Below are 23217 nucleotides of genomic sequence, written 5' to 3' on the forward strand. Positions count from 1 at the left end.
TGTGGTGTGGCGCGTCGCAGTTGAAGTAAGGACAGATGTAAAAGAGATTCGACTTTTTTTTGTCTTAAGTGAGGGGGGCCAACGAGTAAATGAGAGGGAAGTCTTTTCAGCTTCCTTTATGAAGCCTTTTAACCCATTCTGACCGGGCACCCATTTTGGTGTTGGCATCATGTTATGCTTTAGCTATTGAAAAATAGCAGATCTACAAGCTCATAGCGTGCCACCGAGTGGCGCGCTACGAGCTTGTAGGTCTGCTATTTTTGAAAAATTCGAAGAACGACTGACATTTTTAGAATCTGATCTCAGGTCAGAATGGGTTAATCAGACCAGTGTGTGTCCCGTGGAAACCTCGTATGAATCTGATCTCAGGTCAGAATGGGTTAAGCCAGAAGACCTTTCAGGGTTTTTTTTTAATACAGAGCCATGACTGTGTTGAATGTGCACACCCAGATGGTCACTCGACTCGTCTTTCTTCGCCTGCTTTTTCCTGTTTTTGTTTGTGCACCCACCCAATAATTAATTCCTAAGACTTGGGAGTCGTTTTCATATTCATTTGAGCGTTCTGCAGCCGGACATGTGTATTTAGTCAAATATCTCCACTTTTCCACCAGCTGTACGACATTCTCTCTGGCGAGGGGCCTGGAATGAGCGCAGGACTCACAACTTCCTTTAGAAAGCACAAATGTATGGGGCTCACAAAATAGGTTATAGGTCAACACCGATCGCAACACACCTGTCAATTGTGTGCCCCATACTGAACATCGACTGTTCCCAAAGGAAGCGTTCATATTTTCAGTCCAGCTTTTCCTCGTGTAAAAGTGGGACAATATCCTTCTTGAGAGCTTCACGGGCAGAAGATAATCAACTTCAAAATCACAAAATGGGTCAGAAAGACCTCACAGACTCTAGTGTTAACCCATTTAGGCCTGACGTTGAAAAAAAAAAAATGTCTTGATAATCCTGAAAAACCTCATGTTTCTGTATCAGTGGTGCTCGATATTTCATGTCAAGGACCCCAAAAATTACATGTAATATGCCTCCGCCCCCCCCATCTGAAAATATGTTGTTCCAGGGACCCCCCCCAGCAGCAAAGATTTGAGTTAAAATGTTCACTCTGTAACAACAATTTGAGGCACATTTTCACGATTTTTAAAAAAATAGCAAAGTTCATAGCATGAGCTTGTAGATCTGCTATTTTTCAACAGCTAAAGCATAGGGGTTCCCGCCCAGAATGGGTTAAATGGTTCAGAAAGACCTCACAGACACTCTAGGGGTAAATGGTACCCCAGCTTTCAACACCTGAATTTAACATGATCCACTGATTATTTATTTTACAATTGTTAATATGTCATTTGGATGACCCTATATAGGATCATAAAATAACCTTGAATGACTACTATTGCAATTTATTCTGGGTCACACCCCTTTTTAGCTTATAGTTTGACTGTCCATCCATTCATGTTTCTTCCAGCACTGACTGCTCTCTCTCTCTCTCTCTCTCTCTCTCTCTCTCTCTCTCTCTCTCGCCCAGGTGACCTCTAGCAGGGCGGCGGCCCAGCAGCAGCAGCACCACCAACAAAGTGGAGCAGGGTCAGGTGTGTACACACACGCACACACACACACACACACACACACACACACACACACACACACACACACAGTACGCACACCAATCCATATCCATCCTGGTCTTTCATCTTTTTTCCCCCCCGCTTTCCACATCTCCACGTCCTTCCTTCCTTCCTTCCTTCCTTCCTTCCCTCCCTGGAGGTGAGAGTGTTCTTCACAATGCATTAGCCTGACGTGGAGAATGAGAGGTCCTTAAAGATGACATGCTGGGACCCGGCCACATGACAGACAGCCAGGGCAATGGGAATAAGAATCCTGACTGAGCTGTCGGAACGTCCTCTCAGAGGGCTATACCTGAGATCAAAAAGGCTGCACTGACATGCCCCGTCTGGATCCTCCAGGAGATCTGAGAGGTGGAGGGGGGGGGGGGTCTTTTCCTTGGGGAAATTGGGGAATAGTTGAATTGGACCAATGCGGCATTGAGACCTATAGCTGCAGACCTGATTCTACAAACGTATTCTATAAAGGGTCTTGCTTGCCTCTTGAAGAGGGCGGTCGCACAGCCACCTTCTACCTGAAGATGCAAGTAGGCACGCTTGTGACCAGCAGCAATACGTTTATAACCTTTTGCCACTCATAAATAACATTGAACCTTAACCTTGAACCTTAAATCCTTAAAAAAAACATTACATCGTTTTAGAACCACTGACAGAGAAACATAGCGTTTCTCTGTAAGTGGTTCTAAAACTATTTCACGTCAAGGACTCCCAAAACAAATATGTATTTGACTGCCAACCCCCTTCTGAAAATAAAATATGTTGTTCCAGGGACCCCCCAGAAGCAAAGATGTGAGAACGAAAACTGTTCGCTGTGAAAAGATTTGCACATGTTTTCACAATTTGAAAAAAAAAGAAGAAAAAAATAGCAGATCTACAAGCTTGTAGGGTGGCACCCGGTGCCACGCCACGAGCTTGGAGTTCTGCTATTTTTGTAGGAAAAAGCTGCATCTAGAAATCAGGCACAGGTGCGTATAGGCCAGTGGACATCAATGAAAGGATTAAAAATGCACCCGCACACTTTGTATCTGCTCGGTACATTCTTATTTTATTTTAATAATGCAACGTTTCGGTCCCTCCGGACCTTCTTCAGGCAACAGCTAATGTTTAAAATAATGTTAAAGTGGTTTAAAAGCTATAGCTATAGTCCTAATGGGTTAATTGGACCGATGTTTAATGCATTAGTAGTTTTGATGCGGGAGGAGAATTCAAATCAGAGGGTGGATGTTTCTTTCAGCAACGTGTTGAATGTGGCCGGTCGAAGTGCCCTTGAGCAATACGCTTCACCCCCTAAACTGCTCTGTGTCCAGCGCTGCGCTGAGCTGAAACCAGTGTTGTTTTTGGCTTTAGTTTTAGTCATAGTCTTTACAGTCACCCGGAATGTTTCAGTGTTAGTCTAATTTTAGTCGACTAAATCTACGGTTGATTTAGTCGACTAAAATGTATTTCGGCGGGCCTTGATGCCGTCATATATGACTGTTTTTACACTTGCTGAAAATAGCCCATCTACAACAACCCAAAGAGACGTCTGGGATAGAGGTGTTTTCTTGCTGCCTCTTGACGTGAACGTGTGCCTCAGCTTAGCTTTTTAATTCCAATGAATGATATAAATTGTAAGTAAAGCAGTATATAAATTAGAAGTGCACACGCACGCACGGGTGCACACTTCTGAATTCGATCGAAAACAATTAGTTGGGAATGAGTTCTACTGTACAGTGGATCTGACATGCTGTTAAATAGGTATCTAGTGGTGACCAACCCATCGGCACTAAAAGCCTTACACACAGTAGCACAGTATAGGAATGTTGAGCGACAAGATGATTGCAGCTGTTTAAGATCCGTGCCTTTTAGCTTCGACTGCCAGGAAATGCATGCCAGCCTTTTAATAGGTTCAGAGTGGGCACTGGGATTGGTTTCCTCCTGTGAGGAACATACTGTACAGTACTGTATAGCACGAGGCCAGTCAACTTGGCATATACGCAATCAGTACCACAATGTAGAGACACTCTGTTACAAGTAAAAGTCTGGGAATTCACTTTAAAACGTTCTTGAGTACAAGTACTAAAGTATTGCCTGAAGTTCAAAGTGTATACCCATATTGATGCCTGAGGCCGAATCTGGGAATGCCTTCCGGGGCCTGACCTATAAGCTTTCTGAAATCCTTCAAAATCTGATTTATTCTTTTTAAAATAGTCATGTTATACTACATGTATAGCAATAGCTGATGAGACACAGGGAGCGCGCCGGCATCAAGGGTAGAACAGCGTGTAGGTTGCCCCAGGCATCAATGGGTTAAAGTATACCAAAAGTGAAAATATCCAGAATGTTCAATTTCCCAATGGAATTAAAAATATTTTTGAAAACAGCCGGGCTACAAGCTCACAACGAGTTGCATGGTGACAGGATGAGTAAAGCTCAAGGCGGCGAGCGCTTCAGAGATCGTCAAGAGGACCTTGATCGAGAAAAGGTTGAGAACTGCAAATGTACACTACGCCTAATCCATCTTTCTTTCTTTTGGTCCTCCAGGCATCTACTACTCCAGCTCCACCCTGCCGGCCCAGCGTGTCAGCTCTCCTCTGACTGGGGGAGGAGGAGGAGGAGGAGGAGGAGGAGGGGGAGGAGGGGGCTCGGGCTCAGCCTCCGGGTCCCCCAGTAAGCTCCAGCGGCTGGGTTCAGCCTCCGACGCGCCGGGCTACGCCACCACCCAGCGCCTGCCTTCCTCCTCCTCGTCCTCCTCCTCGCCCAACAAACATTCCCCTGCCAACCGGCTGGCCAAGTCCTACAGGTAGGAAGCAGCAGTGTGTGTGTGTGTGTGTGTGTGTGTGTGTGTGTGTGTGTGTGTGTGTGTGTAAGTGTGTGTGTGTCCGTGCGTGCGTTTTGTTGTTATGTGAACAGGATAGCCATGCATGCTGTCCTTGGCCAGAGGGGTGAGCAACTCTATAAAAATAGAGTTGCTCACCCAGCACATTTTTGGGCTATATCTACGTCATAGAATTTGCGTTCAATTCAATAGAGCTTTTTCACGAGCGCACCGGGCCAAAAGCATGAACGAGCACTGTGAGTTGTGCGTGCGATCAGCCAGCATGTCCATTTGGCTTCAATGCTTCCTCTCGCCTGACAAGGTTTGGTTTGAACTGTAAAATATATATATATGATGGATGAAGGGAGCTGTGGCATCACCCATTGGTTTCTTAAGACCCGTTTTGACCTGAGATCAGATTAAAAAAATGTCTTGTACATCCTGACAGTTTTTTGAAAAAAGCTATGTTTCTATGTCTGTCGTTCTTCGATTTTTCAAAAATAGCAGACCTACAACCTCGAGCTATGAGCTTGTAGATCTGCTATTTTTTCAATAGCTAAAGCATAACATAATGCTAACACCAAAAGGGGTTCCCGCACAAAATGGGTTAAGACCCGTTTTGTAGCCACAGATTATCTCAAATCCACCATTTGTGGAACTTCCGTAAAATACATTTGGTGTAAGGTGCAGCGAGGGTGAGTTATACGAAACCTAGAAGCATACCTTCTTTTTTTATCATGGATTTTAAAATTAATGGGACCAAAAGTAAACGCATCATGATAATTGAAAGAAGAACTTTAAACGAACAACTTGAGTTTAATGGTCTGGAACGTCTTCTGCAAATCGGCAGGAGGGGAACTACAGTACAGACACTTTCTAGACCCAGTAATGGAAGCGTTTTCATGATTTACGCACTGACAAAGACTACAGGGGTGACGCGAGGCCGTGTCTTTCTGGAGGAACAAAATCATAACTTGGCTTTCATTCAACCTGGCATTACTATCGTGTATGTCATAATTATGTTGTATTGTCTAGAATCATGGCGTAAACACTGTTCAGGCCTCTGCTGTGAGAATAGTCATAATAACATTCTTATAACACGAAGCCCGCCAGAACCGCTGTGTCTTCATATTCTTTAATCCCATGTTTTGATACGATCGAGTCGATAGCGGTCTCCCGTTAGCATCGCAACGTAAAGTGTGACACTGGCCGGCGCCATTTTAAGATGCGCACGCATCCACAAAACAAGGTTGTTCAACTGCCCACAGCCAGCGCTGTGACACTCGCGGTCGGGTTTCTTCTGCACCCAGCGAGAGAACAACAACCGGTCAAGACACCACACACACCATTACGTCATCGTGACGTCCATCCATACAGTGGCGTGCACAGACATTTAGAGGGGCAGGTGCTCAAGTAAAAAAAGGGCACCTTATGCAGCGCATGGAACTGGCCGGTTGCCTTTATAGTGGGAGATCTATAGGTTTTGGGGCATGAATAATATATTAGAAGGTTTTTTTTTAATCAAGAATTGATCAATGTCACCATGGTCCACATACTGTACAAAAAAAAAGTTGTTATTTTTTCTTTGTTTTCTTCAAAAGGGCACATTGCTGTGCAGAGGGCAAGGGCAGGTGGTGCTCTAGCACCCCCTAGTGTCTATCTGTGCACGCCACTGCATCCATATAATACCAAATAATGATAAAACTAACCAACATACAGTATGTCTGCATCGTAAACTATAGTACCTATCTGGAAAACAATCTAATAAATGACCTATAAAAATGCAAAGGCGGGAGGAGAACTAACTAACTACAGACATAACTCATAGTGGCCTTTGACGTCTCACTGGCTGCTCTGCTCACTTTTAGAAGTTTCAAGTGACACGTCACTTTTGTGAATGTCCTCGTCGCCGTTGCACCTGGATTGGACACTCACATGCACTGAAGGAAGCATGAGGTCAGTCCGTTGCTCTCCCCGGGTTGGCAGAGGGAGTGTATAGCGCCCAGGATTACATTAGATCATTGGCACACGGGGCGAAAAAAATGGGTTACAAAATTGTGGGATAAAAAATGTATACGTGCTGTTACTTTAAGTAAACGATTATGCTGAAGCCGGTTTCTGACATGTCTTGTCATGGTACCTTATGTATAACACATAAACAGACAATTCTTTTCCATTAGTGGCTTTATTTATTTATTTATTTAGATTCCATATTTGTTTTTCATTTCATTCAAAGTCATTAAAACATTTACTGAAACTCAAATGAATAATTGAGTCACTGCTGGCTAGAGATAATTGCACAGTGAATAAATCATGGACATTTTCAATTTAGTTTCAAATCTGTATCAGTTCCAGCGGGATATTTTTTAGCTAAAGCTTTTCAAATCAGTTTTGCACTTTCAAATCGTCTCTGTCGGGTGGAAACCTCATGTGTCCAAAGTTGTTACTTTTCATGACACAAAAGGCAAAGCACAAAACTGACTGTTTCTGAGAGTATTAGTCACAACATGTGTATACAAATCACATCTTCAAAGATCCCAGGATATGGTGTCTTATATGTGACAACACACCCCTTTCCAACAGTGACATCATCAACTGGGCTATATCTTGCACCACCCCTTAACCCTTATCCCTAAACTATTTATGCCATTTATTTTACTATTTAAAAAAAAACAACTTTAAAATAGTCCAAATAGCCGATCTACAAGCTCACAATGTCTTGATGTAGATTGGCTAGTTGAACTATTTGAACCCATTCTGGGCTGGAACCCCTATTGGTGGTGGCATTATGTATATACTTTAGCTATTGAAAAATAGCAGATCTAAAAGATTATTAGCTTGTAGGTCTGCTATTTCTTTTTTTATCGGGAAAATACGTCACAAATATTTGAATAATTATATATTCTTTCAGAAGATTTTTATTTTCTTTTTTATGTCAGGCCTAAATGGGTCTTATTCAAAATAGTAAAAAATGGCAAATACGTTTAGGGATAAGGGTGGCACAAGATGGAGCCCCCAGGGTCTCATCACACCCAGAGCTTGATGTGCAATGACTTCTTCTGGGGGCCACTGCTGTGTGTGTACAGCAGGTGCATCTCTTTCAGGCTGTGGCTGTGCTTGCGGTACGACGTTGGTTTGCATGGCCAAAAACAAAACAACAGCGGAAAAGTGGCTCGAGCAAAATCATAAACTGTAAAGGTCCAGAGGTCTTTTGGTGAATGACTGTGAGCTTCAGTTCCTGAGGGATTCTCACGGCCCTCGTATACCAACCATTATTGCCACATTTTCGTGAAGAACGATTGCACAGAACTGGCTAAAAAACTGCTAAAATGGCAGATTTCTTTTACGGAAACGATAAGGGCCTATTCCCTCCTTATAATAATAATAAAAAAGCAATGGTTTTCGACATACAAGATTTTGAACAGACAGCGATGACATGCGACGTTGTTTCCTGATTTGTTGTTGTTGTTGTTGTTGGTATGGTCATATATAGCCCAGGCGTGTGTTGCTTGTATTGATCTTAACATGTAATCTAGCCAGATGGACCATCGATCTGTAGGTGAGATCATGTCAGACTAGGCCATTAACTCGGACTAATAGAGCGTCGCTGCAGTCCCGCCCCCGCTCAGAACGACCAGGGCACCAGAAGAGGATTCCCCCATTCATTTTTTTCCCCTCCCATAGACGTTTCATAAAGTATTTACGTAAAGACCCGTAAGACCCACAAATCAATAATCACAATTATATGACGTGACAGTTAATCTAATGATTAAAAGGAAAAGGAGCAATACCACATCATCATAAAAGTAGAGTACAAATACCTCAAAAAATGTACTTAAGTACAGAACTTAAGCAAATGTACTTGGTTTCTTTCCACCACTGTATTTTACAGTAAGTTACTAAATACTGAATGTTTCCACCACCACTGCGCAGGCACAGCATAGCATGTGCCTCCGGGCCTTCCCGTCTGTCTCAATGAAGACTTAATGTAAAAGGCATGTCGAGCTGCCCACACTAACTGTACCATTATTATTCATAACACTTCACAGTCAAACACATTAGATTTCCTCAGGTGACTCAACAAAAAAAAAAAAACGGGCTGCACGGCACGCAAACACGCTGCCTAGGATGATTTAAATCTAAGAGAACCTTCACTTCGTGCCGCACTACGAGAACAGAATGTATACTACTAGCACGGAGTCCTGATGGACTCCGCTCAACCGTATGGGGTCTAAGTGGTTAACCCATTCTGACCTGAGATCAGATTCATACGAGGTTTCCACTGGACACACACTGGTCTTGATGAACCCATTCTGACCTGAGATCAGATTCTAAACATGTCAGTCGTTCTTCGATTTTTCAAAAAATAGCAGACCTACAAGCTCGTAGCGCGCCACTCGGTGGCGCGCTATGAGCTTGTAGATCTGCTATTTTTCAATAGCTAAAGCATAACATGATGCTAACACCAAACTGGGTTCCCGGTCAGAATGGGTTAAAGATGGAGTGCTGTGTATTTTTGGTTTCTTCCTGAAAGCTGCCGTCGGTATAACGCTCGCTCCTTTGCCTTTGGGCGGCGGTGGCTCAGGGGTAGAGTGGCCGGATAGCAACCGCAAAGGTTGCCAGTTTTAGTGTCGAAGTGTCCTTGAGCAAGACACTGAACCCCTAATTGCTCCTGATTGGTGCTGGTTGGTGCCTTGCATGGTTTCCTCTGTCATCGGTGTCATCTATGTAAAGCGCCTTGGATAAAGGCGCTATATGAATGCACCATTTAACTTTGCAGATGAGGTGCATGTGAGGCAACTGAAAAACACATTTTTAGAGGATTTTCTTTGTCCAACCAACTAATGGAGGAGAAGGGGGGTAGGACCACGTGTGGGACTTGACAATGGGTCAATTTGGTCATTGCAATGGATATTTTAGATTGCCAAATGTCAGCAGAGTATAACAGCATACAACTCGTATGAACAGACCTCCTGGCCTGTTCCGGCAGCCCCTCCGGACACAACCCCATTCCAGACCGTCCTTATAGCCCACTCTTAACAGAGATGCTATGCTAAAAGGGTCATATAAGGATACATTCTAAAGATACACACACATTGTTACATACCGGTAACTGCTCATTAGCCGACAGTGTGAGTGCGTAGGAGCCCGGTCAGCCGTTAAGACTGACAGCTGAAGTTGAGTTAGGATAATTGCCAATGTTTGTGAAACAATGTTTGAAATTTGAGGGTTCATGTTGAAATGTTTACCGTTGTCCCTGCTATAATGCTCTCCACAGCAGCACAGTGAGGGTTAACCCATTTTGACCTGGGAACGATTCTGTTTCTATGTTTCTATGTCAGTGGTTTTCAAACTATTTAATGTCAAGGAGCCCCACAGTTATATGCATTTGGTCGCCGACCCCCATCTGAGAATATGTAGTCCCAGGGACCCCCAGAAGCAAAGATTTGAGTTAAAAACGTTCGCTCTGAATTTATATATATTCAATGATTTGCACCACACAATTTTTCATAAATAGCAGATCTACAAGGTCGTATAGCTATGAGCTTGTAGATCTGCTATTTTTCACTATAGCTAAAGCATTACATAATGCTTAAAACACCAAAAGGGGTTCTCCCGCCCCCAAAATGGGTTAATGTTGAAATGTTGACCGTTGTCCCGCTATATGCTTTTCCACAGCAGCACAGTGAGGGTTAATGTTGAAATGTTGACCGTTGTCCCGCTATATGCTTTTCCACAGCAGCACAGTGAGGGTTAATGTTGAAATGTTGACCGTTGTCCCGCTATATGCTTCTCCACAGCAGCACAATCGCCGCGACAGCGGCGGGAGGAGGCGGGGCTCCCCTCAGGGTGGCGTCTCCGCCCAGCTCGACTTCTACAGGGGGCGGAGCCAGCGCGTCGTCATCACCTCTTCACCAGGTAAACAAAACCAAAACGCTGCGCCATACTCAGTGGTATGTATATATATATATATATATATATATATATATATATATACATTTTAATAGCCTATTGTCTGCAATTGACACTTTATATGGATCTGAAACGGCAGCATTAAAAAAACTACTTTTGTCCCTGAGCCGGTTCTTATAATTATACGATCTTCTCTGGCTCTTTTCTCTATCGCTGTCTGCAGTCATGCTGATAAGACATCCGATGATCCGAGCTTCCGGATCTGATTTCTAATTGCATCGAAAGATAGCTATAGCGTGAGCTAATTAAGCATTCTAACATTAGCCTGTTCTTACAATGGAGGTCTGTGACTGTGAGTGGGGAAAACTGAATCACCCGCTGCTCCCGACATGCGTCGGTCCGACATGCGTTGCGTCGTGCTTGCGGTAAGGGTTATAGGTTAGGGTTTGAGGGTAGGGTGTCGCAAGACTGTCGGAACTGTCAGCGTGTCGGAATATAATGGTTTAATGGGTCACCTTGCACACTGCATTGTTTGTTCTACATGTCATATTTCTGTCATTCTGGGTGGAGTTAAGTACCTATTGTCCCTCCCATTGACACTTCTGGCCAGCTCTAATGCTCTAAAAATATTCGGAAATATTCAAAGGCCCTCTTCTCAGCTTTGGGTATTTTGGTGCAACCAGTTTAAAATTGTCATATCAACCTTCAAGGTTTCTTTTTCAATTTCATTGAATGATACATCATAATTATGAAAGCTTACATTCTGTAGCCTACTTTAATAATCTGTAAATCTATAAGCTCACAATCGGCACACCTTTCAAGATAACACTTGAGCGTTGATTCATTTCTCTCTTTAGAGAGGGTATAATTAGAGCGCTTTCTCTACGGGGCCATTTGACGAAATCCAGATTGAAATCCCCCAAAACGTGCACCTTAAAACTGGAGCCGGGCCATGCAGCCACAATGCGGGACAGCATGTCAATGTGTGTGTCGTGGTGGTGGTCATGGAAATGTCATGGAAATGTGGGACAATGCCGACACAAAAGCAGGACATCTGGTCTCACCGCATGCACTGCGTGGATTCTCTGAAATTGAAAATGGCTTCAATGAGCCAGAATGAAGACCATTTTGTGCGAGCACCAGGTGTACCAGATGCATGATGAAGGCCAATTTGTTGCTAAACTGAGAGTGTGTGCGTGTGTGCGTGCGTGTGTGTGTGCGTGCGTGCGTGTGTGCTTGCGACTTTGATGGTGTCGACAGAGCGTCTACGCGAATCAAGGGTTGTGTGCAACAACAAAAAAAAGCCTATATATAATATATCCATGGCCAAAGAGGCCCAATACATTAATTTGTTTGGAGTGAAAGTGGTGTGTGTGTGTGTGTGTGTGTGTGTGTGTGTGTGTGTGTTTGAGTTTTATCAATATTGAATCAATTAAACTTTTCTCCATAATCCTGACGTAAAGTAACGATTGTGGACCCGGAGGTTACCACCCCCGACCATCGACAATATCGCATCTTCCTTCTCCGTGTCTTTCCCTCGTTTAGTATTCCATATCCCATATGCAATATGCATGTGTTTGAACCTATACAGAGCAATGGCTAGGCTACTAATGCGAGAGAATGTGCCGTAGGCCATAATTATACCGACAACTCAACTCAAACTATACAAATGTAGACGGAGCAAACAGGGTCGAACTCAAACTTTAAACGTGTAGACAGAGCAAACAGGGTCGAACAAAGTACTACAGAAGGTCACGGTAAAATAACTAAACAGACCAAGGACAGAAGAATAACAGATTATGACGAGGAGATGTGAAAGCGCGCGGTAAAATATAGGGCAAAAAGAAAATAATAAACAGAAACGGCTATTATGAACCGTTATGAATAGAAATCAAGGCCAGGGTTTTTCCGAATCAAACTGAGGCCAGTGAGAAGAGGAAGAAAAGCAAATACAATGTCTTCAATAAATAAATGCCTCTAGTCTAATGGAAGGAGCATAATTTAATGTTAAGGGACAAGGTTTTCTAGAGTCTGGGGCCACGCAGCCACTGCCAAGGCTCTGTAATATCTGCTCTTATATCCTCCTTATATGAATCCTGACATTAAAAGCAGCAAAAGTTAGCAGATTACAAAGGATATACTTTTTGTGTGATGGGAGATTAATCTGCAAACGCTTCGGCCAATTTTAGTTGTTTTTAGATTAATCAGCATCTGTTCGTCGGATAAACAAGCCCAAAGTACCAGCTTGAACAGATCTACAAGGTCACACTGTTAAATATAAAGGTATTTAAGTTAAATCTGGTTTCTGCCAGACTGTTTTGGGCCAAAACAAACCAGACTGGTCGGCTGACCTCAGGGCTCTGGCTGCCACTTCCACGACAACAGTCACTTCAATTGAATTCAATTCAAAGGAGCTTTATTGGCATGAGAAAACATACGTGTGTGTGTGTGTGTGTCACACACACACACACACACACACACACACACACACACACACACACACACACACACACACACACACACACACACACACACACAGACAGTGTGTGTGTGCAGGGAAAGGCGAACGTATAAACGAGCGCAGGGCTTTCAATTAGTGTGGCAAGATATCTAGCAAGATATATATATATTATTTTTTATTTATTATTTTACTATTATTACTGTTTTTATGTGGACAAGAGGGGTCCCACTGGGACAAGCTTCAAGTGCAATTGATAGCCACACCCTGAAAAAAAGACGTGACTGTTGAAACCGGTCGCCGTTTGGTGGCTTTTCATTCTTTTTTTAAATGTATAGCCTTGTTTAGCAATAAAGGCTTTTGAAAAGGACTCCTTGCGAGAGTGTGCTTGAAGCCTGTCCCGGTGGGAAGGACTGGAGTCGTCTTCACACGTTGTTTTGATATCTCAGCAGCACTCGGCTTGCCTCTGTTCTATGACTATTTGTATGTGTTTGATGTATTACCGTGTTTTGTTCTTGCTTACTGTAAATCACTCTGGATTAACCCATTCCGGACGGGAACCCCTTTTAGTGTTTTAAGCATTGCGTTATACTTTAGCTATTGAAAAATCGTGAAAATGTGGCACAAATCTTTGATTATATATTCTTTCACAGCGAACGTTTTTTTTTAACTCAAATCTTTGCTTCTGGGGTGAGCCTGGAACAATTATTTTCAGATGGGGTCCGCGGCAAAATACAGATAAGGTTGAGAACCACTTACCCTATTGGCCTGAATATCAGACTACGTTTTTTTTCCCCAATGGAAATATCCTAAAAAAACGGAGTTGTATTATAATCGGGGGCTAGACTATTTGACATTCAATGTTCTTTTTCACAAATGAGTCTTGAAAAATGAGGGGTCGTCTTACAGGACAATACGGGTATATAGAAACACGTTTTGTTCAGAAAACTGTCAGGAGTTAGAAGACATTTTTTTTAGAATATTCTGGACGGGAAGCCGTTTTTGTGTTTTAACTAAGCATAACTTTAGCTATTGAAAAATAGCAGATCTACAAGCTCATAGCTCGCCACCGAGTGGCGCGCTACGAGCTTGTAGGTCTGCTATTTTTGAAAATTCGTGAAAATGTGGCACAAATCTTTGAATATAATAATTATTCTTTACAGAAGACTTTTTATTTATTTCGACGCCAGGCCTTAATGGTTTAAGACAAGAGCGTCTGCTAAATGCCTGAATTGTAAACTTAATGTGTGTATGTTATGTGTGTCTCTCCGTTCCAGATGAGTTCGGGGATAGGGAGTTACGCCACCCTGTCTCCCAAGCGCCTGGCCTCCCACCACAATGACCAGTACAAGATCTCCCACGAACTGTACGCCACCTCATCCCTGCAGCGGCCTGGCAGCCTGGCAGGTATGGTGACACACACATGGTCTCTTCCTTGGCCCTAAACCATTTCAGATGGGGGTCCGTACGTACGTGGCCAATTACACATCAATGTGGGGTTCTCTCACATGATAATGGTTTGAGATCTACCGCTGTACATTATTATGAAGGATTATACTAAATGCTGCTACATGATTCATCAGCCTGCTGTGTGCATGTGTGTCAGAAGCAGAATAAACCATATTGTCATACGTTTACAGGTGCAAAGCAGTAGGCTACGTGTGTGTGTGTGTGCGTGTGCGTGTGTGTGTGTGCATATGCACACGTGTGAGAGAGGGATAATTTGTGTTAATGCACACCTTATTGTGTGTGAATGAGGACGATGAGTAATGCGTGTGTGCGTGCGCGCGTGTGTCTCTGTGCATGCGGCATATTTCATGGCCGCCCCTTGTGTGTGAGAGAGCGAGTATGTGCATGCGTTTGTGTGCACACATCTTGACTTGATTTCACAGTGCCCACCGAGGTGTTATGGTGGGGTCGAGACGTTTACTCGCTTTGAAGTGAAACAGTTTCAGTAGCGTAGAAACTGTCATATTGACGGTGTTGCATTTGAACCGCATTTGAACCGTATTTGAATCCGTATTTGAACTCGGTAAAACGTTCATATTGACAGTGCTGTTTTTGAACTCAGTAAAACTTTCATATTGACAGTGCATTGTTGATTTGTTTACAGCCTGTTCAGTTTCGGTAGCCTATATGGAAGGACGGTACATGACAGAAACGTATTTCTGCAGAAAAGGCACATGAGGATAATGCATTAAATCTAGAGTTTGGTTTTCTACTCTTTCTGTAAAGTGTTGAAAATTAAAGGTTAGAATTGAACATGCAAAGGAAGGTATTTGTTAACACTGCATTTCATACATTTTAGATGAAAACAGGTATTTATTTCATGTCATTATATTTACACTTAAAAAGGTTTTAAAGAAGGTATTTCATTACTTTATGGAGTTAAAAAAGGGAAAAACTAGTGCATTATAATAAGTGCATGGTGATGTTAAACTTAAAGTCATCAATTCATTGTAAGGTAATTACAGTAATTCAGGAATACAGTAATGCTTTTGGAGCTTTTGTGAGCTGCTAATATTGGTACTGTTCTTATGTGAAATTAACATAGTATTTTTTTTTTTTTTCAGTTCTTATTGGTTTATGGATCTCAATAAATTCACTACCATCAGTACAAGTCTTGACCTTGTTACATCCGCTATCTAAATTACATAAGTTTAGCCTCTGCATACGCCCGTAATGTTGTCGAGGCTAGGGCACGTGCTACGACGAGTGCTAAGACGGAGTCTGAAGAGGTGGGTTTTCAGACTATACGGCGGAAATTTGGGAGTGAGTCTGCAGTTCAGAATGCAATGGGAAGTGCATTCCATAGTTTTGGAGCCAGAAGGGAGAAGAGTTCGGGACGTGTGGAGCGTTATTGTCCCGGCGTTTTTAGTGACTTTATGTTCTTCCAGCTTCCCTGCGGTGGCTGCATCTGAGCGCGCGGGAGAGTTTGTAGTGTCAAACTTTCAAGATATGGGGGCGCCGTGGTTGCTTTTAAGGCTAGCACCAGAGTTTTGTACTCCAATGGAGGGAGTGGAGAAGGGGGGGATACATGTGAGACTTTTGGCTGGTTGAAGACAAAGCGACCTGCAGCATTTTGGATCAGTTGGAGAGGCTTACGTACGTGTGCATGCCGGTAGGCCAGTAAGGAGAGAGTTACAAACAAAACTGCTTTTTTTCCTACGTGAAATATAGGAGGCATCTGCTTGGAGGCCACATCATGTTGTAGGAGACCAGTGGTTCTCTAAGAATGTCTCATGTCTAGGATCCCCAAATTGATGTAAGGGGACCCACTTACAAGATTTGTGTTGCAAAACATGTTTCAAAAACAAATCTTTTGTATATGACAGTAAACGATTAAGAATTCAAGTATGGCCTCATGACGAAGATCGAGGCTCTTTTCTCTGCTCCTCCCTGATATTGCTGTAGCATCATTGAGCATAATGGTTATGCTTCCATCTCACTAAGTGTTCCATTTTCTGTCCGCTGAAGAAGAGGCAGTGTACTGTAGTAATGGGCCCTCCACAACAAGAACTCTAACTACCGGTATAATGGCAACGACAGTTGTGAACAATATATACAGTAGCTATAATTTTAGTGCTAGAACTAAACAGAAGGAGAGCTGAACCAGAAGGCAAAGCTCTCGATAAACCGGTAAATCTTTGTTCCTATACTCTCACCTATATTATGGTATAATGAAGTGTGTGTGGGTCATGACCGGAATAATTATGTTTGCCGAATCTGCGTCTTGCAATACTTTTTTTTTTTAAAAGACCCTATCCTGAGTATCCTGGTGATGGACACTTTGCAGCTGTCTCCCCCTAGGAAGGTCCTCTGGGCAGGTCCCGCTGGGAGGACGACCCCCCTGGCATTACAGACCGAGCACCGCATGGGGAGATAATATCTCCACGCCAGCCTTTAAACCCCTCGGGATTCCCCCAAGGATAAGGTGGATAATTTGGAATCTGCAGAACTATCTTCTGGAATTCCCAAACTGTGGAATATAAATTCCCCTGTTTCAGTCGGAAACTGCAAACGCAGTCCCAGTTTCCTGATCCGAAAGACTCACCTCTTAACTCTCCACCTCACCCACTATAGCATTTCCCTCTCCCTGTATCCCTTCTTGCCAAATTCCCATTCGATTGGTGCTATAGCGGGTGACCAAGACATGCATGGCTACTATATGCAGAAATACCTTGGACACTTATTTCCATGCCTTTCGCTTCTTAGTTCTTGTCTTTCTTCTTGAGCGCAAAGGTTAAAGGACCACTTCACCACTTTTCAACCTATCTTCATATAGCAGGTCCTCACTAATAATCATGAAAATATGGCGCAATTTTTTTCTACTCGGTCTGTGTCTCATAGGAGGGCTGTGGGCAGTTCAGAAACCGTCTTCCAGTGACATCATCGATGGGGAATACAAGCTAATAAAAACTGCAGGCTTTCTAGTCCTGAGAAGTTGCAATGCGAAAATGGAAGCCATCGTTCTCACGATAATGAAAATCTAAACATTTTTGTAAAATAATCTTGTTTAAAAAATAATCTGCCTAATGATGATGTCACTGGAAGACGGTTTATAAACTTCCCACAGCCCTCCTATGAGACACAGACTGAGTAGAAAGAAATCGTGCCATTTTATCATGATTATTAGTGAGGACCTGTTATATGAAGACAGGTTGAAAAGTGGTGAAGTGGTCCTTTATTAAGGATGTGATTTAGAATGTTTTATTTTATTTAGACAGATGCTAGGCTCATTGTGTAGCCTATACCTGGTATCTTATATAGGCACTATACATTGTTCTCTCTGCCTTCATTATGTACATGATATGATTCCCTTGCTTATTGCAAGTCACTCTGGCTGTCTGCTAAATGTACAGTAAACTCACACAACATGTGAGCTTGTAGTTCTGCTATTTTCACTATATTTTAAAGAGGGCATTAAGTGGTTAAATCATGATGTCCTTTCATGTTTCCCTTCGCGGAGTGAAAAGTGAAACATTTGTCTTTAAATAAACACAGTATATAAGTACTATACCTCTTAGTGGTGGACAGCACTGACAGCTACGCATTATACAGTACATGTTTCTACTATATGTTCTGGTCATTAGCACCTGCAGTACAGTACAGAATGTACAGTACGTTCTCCACTATAGGTTGTTACAGTATACTTCTTGTTCAAGGGCGTTTCGTTTCGACGGGGGGGGGGTGAATGAACACATTAGATCAGATGTGTAATGCTTCAGGGTGTGTGCTGCATAACCCATTCTGACCCGAGATCAGATTCATACGAGGTTTCCACTGGACACACACTGGTCTGATTAACCCATTCTGACCTGAGATCAGATTCTATAAAAATGTGTCAGTCAGTTGATTTTTCAAAAATAGCAGACCTACAAGCTCGTAGCGCGCCACTCGGTGGCGCGCTATGAGCTTGTAGATCTGCTATTTTTCAATAGCTAAAGCATAACATAGTGCTAACACCAAAATGGGTTCCCGTTCAGAATGGGATAAGCTGGTCGGCACCGCCACCGTGGGCCCTTATACTGCTGAGCCAGCCCTTTAAAATTCTCACATACAGTATAGCTGCATTACACCGTGAAATACAGGAGTGTCAGCTGTACATATAATGCATATTATTATAGTCCAGCAGTGGGGGTTTGTGGAGTGGGAAATTTGCTATTTAGTTTTTGAGTGGTGCAACCAGTCCCTATATGTCCCAACCTTTGTCCCTACGTATGTGTCCAAACCTATGTCACTATGTTTAGTACCAGTAGGGGCAAAAGTGGCACTGTTGTGCAGAGAGAGAGATAGTGTTGCACTGTTGCCTGGTAATTTCAGAGAGAGAGAGAGAGAGATGGGGGGGAGAGGGAGAGGTGTCTGCTAAATGCTAATTCCCCCACACAGTAACTTTTTTTCCGGACGTGGCGCGGCTCGCCGGAACCGGGCTGGCACCCTGGGGCGCGTTCCCGTGGGTCTGGAAGTTCTGGGGGACCCACCGGGGACCCCCCACACGGAGTTGCACCACTCAGTTCACACAGGTGTGTTTTTTTTTTTATTGGCCTAAAATATTGTCTATGTCTAAGTCCATGACTCCACCTGCTGACCGGCTGTCAGCATTGATTAATTTGTTTTATAGGGGTTTATATGTGACAATACCATTAACATCCTATATATATATAAGGGAAACATGTATGTTGCAATGGATTCAGAATCATGAAACCCCCCCCCAGTTTGACATGTCACATGCTACATAAAGGCTAAAGCATAATGACATTTGGAAAATCCTGCTTTATATAGGATGTTAATGGTATGGTCAAAACCTCAATACAGACACCCTGTCAGCAAATGGATTCATGTATGTATATAGACAATATGTTAGGCCAATGAAAACGACTATATACCACATTAACCACTTTAAACAAAAGAAGCCTGTTGACTGTGACTATTATGGACCCGAGTGTTAACTCCAAGTGCCCTGTTGTTAGACCAGTGGTTCTTGAAGTCCGGGGAACGCCATGGGGTCCTTGGAGGTCATCGGCTTACTTACTGGTAATTCAGGGGACAAGGTATTCGACTTTTTCTTTTCTTCTTTTTGCTCTATGCCTCATACAGCACTGGCGGATTACACCAGAGCCGCCCCGCGTATTACAGAGAAACACACTGACTGTTTGCACCTCAATCCATGTCCTAACACCTTGACTAATGTACCTTAAGTATATTCACCACTGGAATTGGAAAGCGTCTGTTTAGATTTGCAGGAGCAGTGAGCTGGATCTGGTCCATCCCTGAATATAAAGAACATCTCCTTTTTAAGATGGGGTAGGAGAAGGGTCAAAGCATATGGCTTTTAGGAAATGTTGCAGAATAGTATCATGTTTAACCCATTTTTGGTGTTTGAAGCATACTTTAGCTGTTGGAAAAATAGCAATCTACAAGCACGTAGAGCTTGTATAGGTCTGCTATTTTTGAAAAGTCGTGAAAATGGTGGTGGAAATCTTTGAATATATATTTCAGAACGAACGTTTTGAACTAAAATATTTGCTTCTGGGGGGGGGGGGGGGTCCCTGGAACAACATATTTTGAGATGGGGGTCCGTGGCCCAATAGAGATAATTCTGGGGGTCCTTGACGTGAAAACGGTTGAGCACAACTGACATAGAAATATGGGTTTTTCAGAAAACTATTAGGATTTAGAAGCCTTCTTTTTTTATCAGTCCTAATATTAGCAATGAGATTACATAGGCGGTGTATAGCTCTTGATTGTGTTATTCATTGATTTAATGTTTGCCTGTATGTATTTTGTAAGATTTGTATTGTTATCCTCGATGCTTCTTAGATGAACATGATGTAACTTGTTTGTCTTGCTTGACGTCAAATCAAATCAAGTGGTCAGTCTCTTGCTCAAGGACACTACCCATGGGGGGGGAGCCCGTGATCGAACCGGGAACCTTCCGTATCTCCTAATCGGCCACTCTACCTCCTGAGCCACCCACCGCCACTCTAGCCTGGCTAATAAACCAGACTAAACACTGTCGCAGGAAATTCTTTTTTTTGCCAACGGCTGATTCGGTCTGGCTTATTAGCCGCAGGCTACCGCCACTCCACTTCTGCCGGCGCCATTTTGCACCATCGTGCACCATTTTGCTCCAGGCGGAGATGTTACTCCACTCAAGAGTTAAATTAACTGTCAGGATTTGATGGTGTACCTATACCTTGTAATCATCAGTAATTCATTAATTGCTGTACATATCTTCAAAATGAGATAGATTTAGGTCGTCTTACAAGTGAGCTGAGTAACTTCGGGAGTGCCAAATACATATTAATTTGCGGCTAGACTTGACATGAAAGAGAACCATTGCTCTTTATGAGGCGAAGCACTCAGACAGGCAAAGAGGAACATTCAGTTACAGTATAATTGCGTTCGCCCTCGCTAGGTGATTCACTTCTTCTTTAAACGTTGAATTTAGACGAATGATTCACGGTCTCCCTGTATGAGAATAAAGACGTGTCAGTCTGGTGCAGGTCCTCTGCGGCACCTCAAGGTGTGTCTCTATCCTTCACTGTCGAAAGGAAACCTCGTATCTCCATATATATGTCTACATTGTGTGTTTCTGTGTCTCTTCGTGACTCCCAGCTGCTTTACTCTTATCGTTATCGTACTGCGCGTATGCGCAGATTCAACAGGAGACGGGCGGCGTTGAGAAATGCGCTGGTGTTACGCGTCGTGCAGCGCCTGTGTGGTTTTCTTTTGTTGACGCTTGGCTCGTCGCCTAGAGATTATGTCACGTTCTAAAGAAAAAACTGTCCACTTCCTTCTTTAGGTACGCATGCATTCACATTGGAACGACCCGTCCCGGCCCGTGACAATCTATTTCTTTCAATCTAGAGATGATGAGATAACGGTGAGAACGTCGGAACACACTGTATCTTTCCGCCCGGCGACAAAACCATCATTTTGAAAGTTGAACTGTGAGTTGAACCGGGTTTGTCATTCATTTCTGGATTCTATAAAGGAAATGTTCTGACCTTCACAATAGTGCTCCGGTGTGACTCAGTGTGCAATGACTCACAGTCGTGGAAAAAAAGTACTGAAATGTTTTACTTGAAAGCATCAATACTGCAATATAGAACTCATCATTTAATTATTATTATTATTATTATTATTTTAATTAATGCAGGACTTTTACTTATAACAGAGTACATCTGCATTGCAGTATTGATACTTTTACTTAACATGCAAGTACTTAAGAGACATGGCTGATCTTCTGACCCGTGGTGTTAAGTAACTCTAAGTACACGTGACTTAAGTGCAATTTTGAGGTGTTTGACACTTGAAGAAACAGAGGGAAGTTGTCAAGCTAAAGAAAGAGGACATGATGAATGGAGGAGAGAAACGCACTAAAAATCATAAATCATAAAATCCCAGTGTACAGACCAGGCCCTCCATTTATCACTGTACTCTGACTCCGACTGGCTATTGACAGCTGGAACCATCCGTCTGGGTGTGTGCGTGCGTGCGTGCGTGTGTGCGTGCGTGCGTGCGTGCGCTACCCGTGCACACATCCATCTCTCTCTCTGCGTGAATTTAACTGTGTGAAAATTGATCCAAATGGGGAACATTTCTTACACTTCCATTTAAATGAACACTCCTGAGTGTGAACTTCAAAGCAGGGAGACGCCTCCTCATGTCTTATTCATGGAGGCAGGTAATCGACTACAGCGTACTGTATAGGGGATTTTTATTTTCTTTGACGTGGAATACGTTTTGTTATTCTGCATTGTTTAATGCGTTTGCTTTTTAGTATAAACAGGTTGTCAACAGTGGAACAGAAGCAACAAGGGACCAGAATTGTTTTGTGTTTTTCCCTTTACTTTAATTTACTTTGTACTTTTTTACACCCCCCCCATTTCTGACTGAATTAAACGTTGGAACGTTCTCTCTCTCTCACTCACAGAGAGAGAGAGAGAGAGAGAGAGAGAGAGAGAGAGAAAGAGAGAGATAGATATAGGTCTCCGGAAGACGGCTAAAACAAAACGCACAGCGCTTCGTTGCGAGCTAGCTTGTAGATCGGCTATTTTAACAATGCACTTCTTAATTATTTAATTAAATAAATTAAATAAATCCATATAGCCTTTATATTTCTTCAAATGTAGGAAAACAAAATGCGATTTTTGATCATGAGTCATGATCCATAAGAATAAGGGTCCAAGACCCACTGTTTGAGAAACACTGAACCACTTTCACAGTTGGATAATAAGAAAAAAATCACACCCGTGTGAACTGAGTGGTGCAGCTCCCCCCCCCCCCCCCCACACCACCACCTCTCTCTCTCTCTCTCTCTCTCTCTCTCTCTCTCATTAGCAGGCAACATTGCAGCACTATCTCTCTCTCTGTTTCTGGTGCCCCCTACTGGTATACCTATAGTCATATACTCGTGCTCATGGCCACATAGGTGGGCACATAGGTAGCCACATACATAGGTGTACACGGACATTGCTGGTTGTAGGAGTGGTTGCACCACTCAAAAATGCACATAAAGTGCGCAAAGACCCGGACACCGTCTACTCTATACTGTACGTATACAATATACATTCATATTGCAAGTGCAGACGGTGTACAGCTGGTCTTTGTGCACTTGATGTGCATTTTCTCTGAATACATTGAGCCCTGCCTACGCACCTGTCTCAGAGCCTAATCAGGTGTGCATAAGACTTTCTTGCCTACAAAAGAAAGTGTCACTGCATATTATCAAAAATAGAAATGCAGATAATATCCAAGCTGGTATAGTTACTTTTGCTGCTTTTGGCTGACACCAATTATTGTATGACGAAGTTGCCCTCCTTCGTCATTTATGAAGATATATGAAACCGACATGATATGAAATAAATATGAAATAAATGATGGAGATACTGACAGGTTTCTCTGACAGACGAAGC

The 23217-nt window shown here is 42.9% G+C and overlaps 1 protein-coding gene across 1 annotated transcript in view; it reads left to right on the top strand.

The window, feature by feature from the left end:
- Positions 1–23217, top strand: part of LOC308336688 (catenin delta-2-like) — a gene marked incomplete at both ends in the record, with an annotated part of 436833 nt that overhangs the window by 165517 nt on the left and 248099 nt on the right. The window contains 4 exons of the mRNA XM_080794186.1: positions 1532–1595; positions 4152–4410; positions 10227–10344; positions 14074–14203. Coding sequence (XP_080650312.1) covers positions 1532–1595; positions 4152–4410; positions 10227–10344; positions 14074–14203 — 571 coding nt within the window. The remainder of the gene's footprint in view (positions 1–1531; positions 1596–4151; positions 4411–10226; positions 10345–14073; positions 14204–23217) is intronic.

The sequence above is a fragment of the Protomyctophum bolini genome (genome assembly GCF_963924005.1).
Source record: "Protomyctophum bolini genome assembly, chromosome: 21".
Taxonomy (NCBI): domain Eukaryota; kingdom Metazoa; phylum Chordata; class Actinopteri; order Myctophiformes; family Myctophidae; genus Protomyctophum; species Protomyctophum bolini.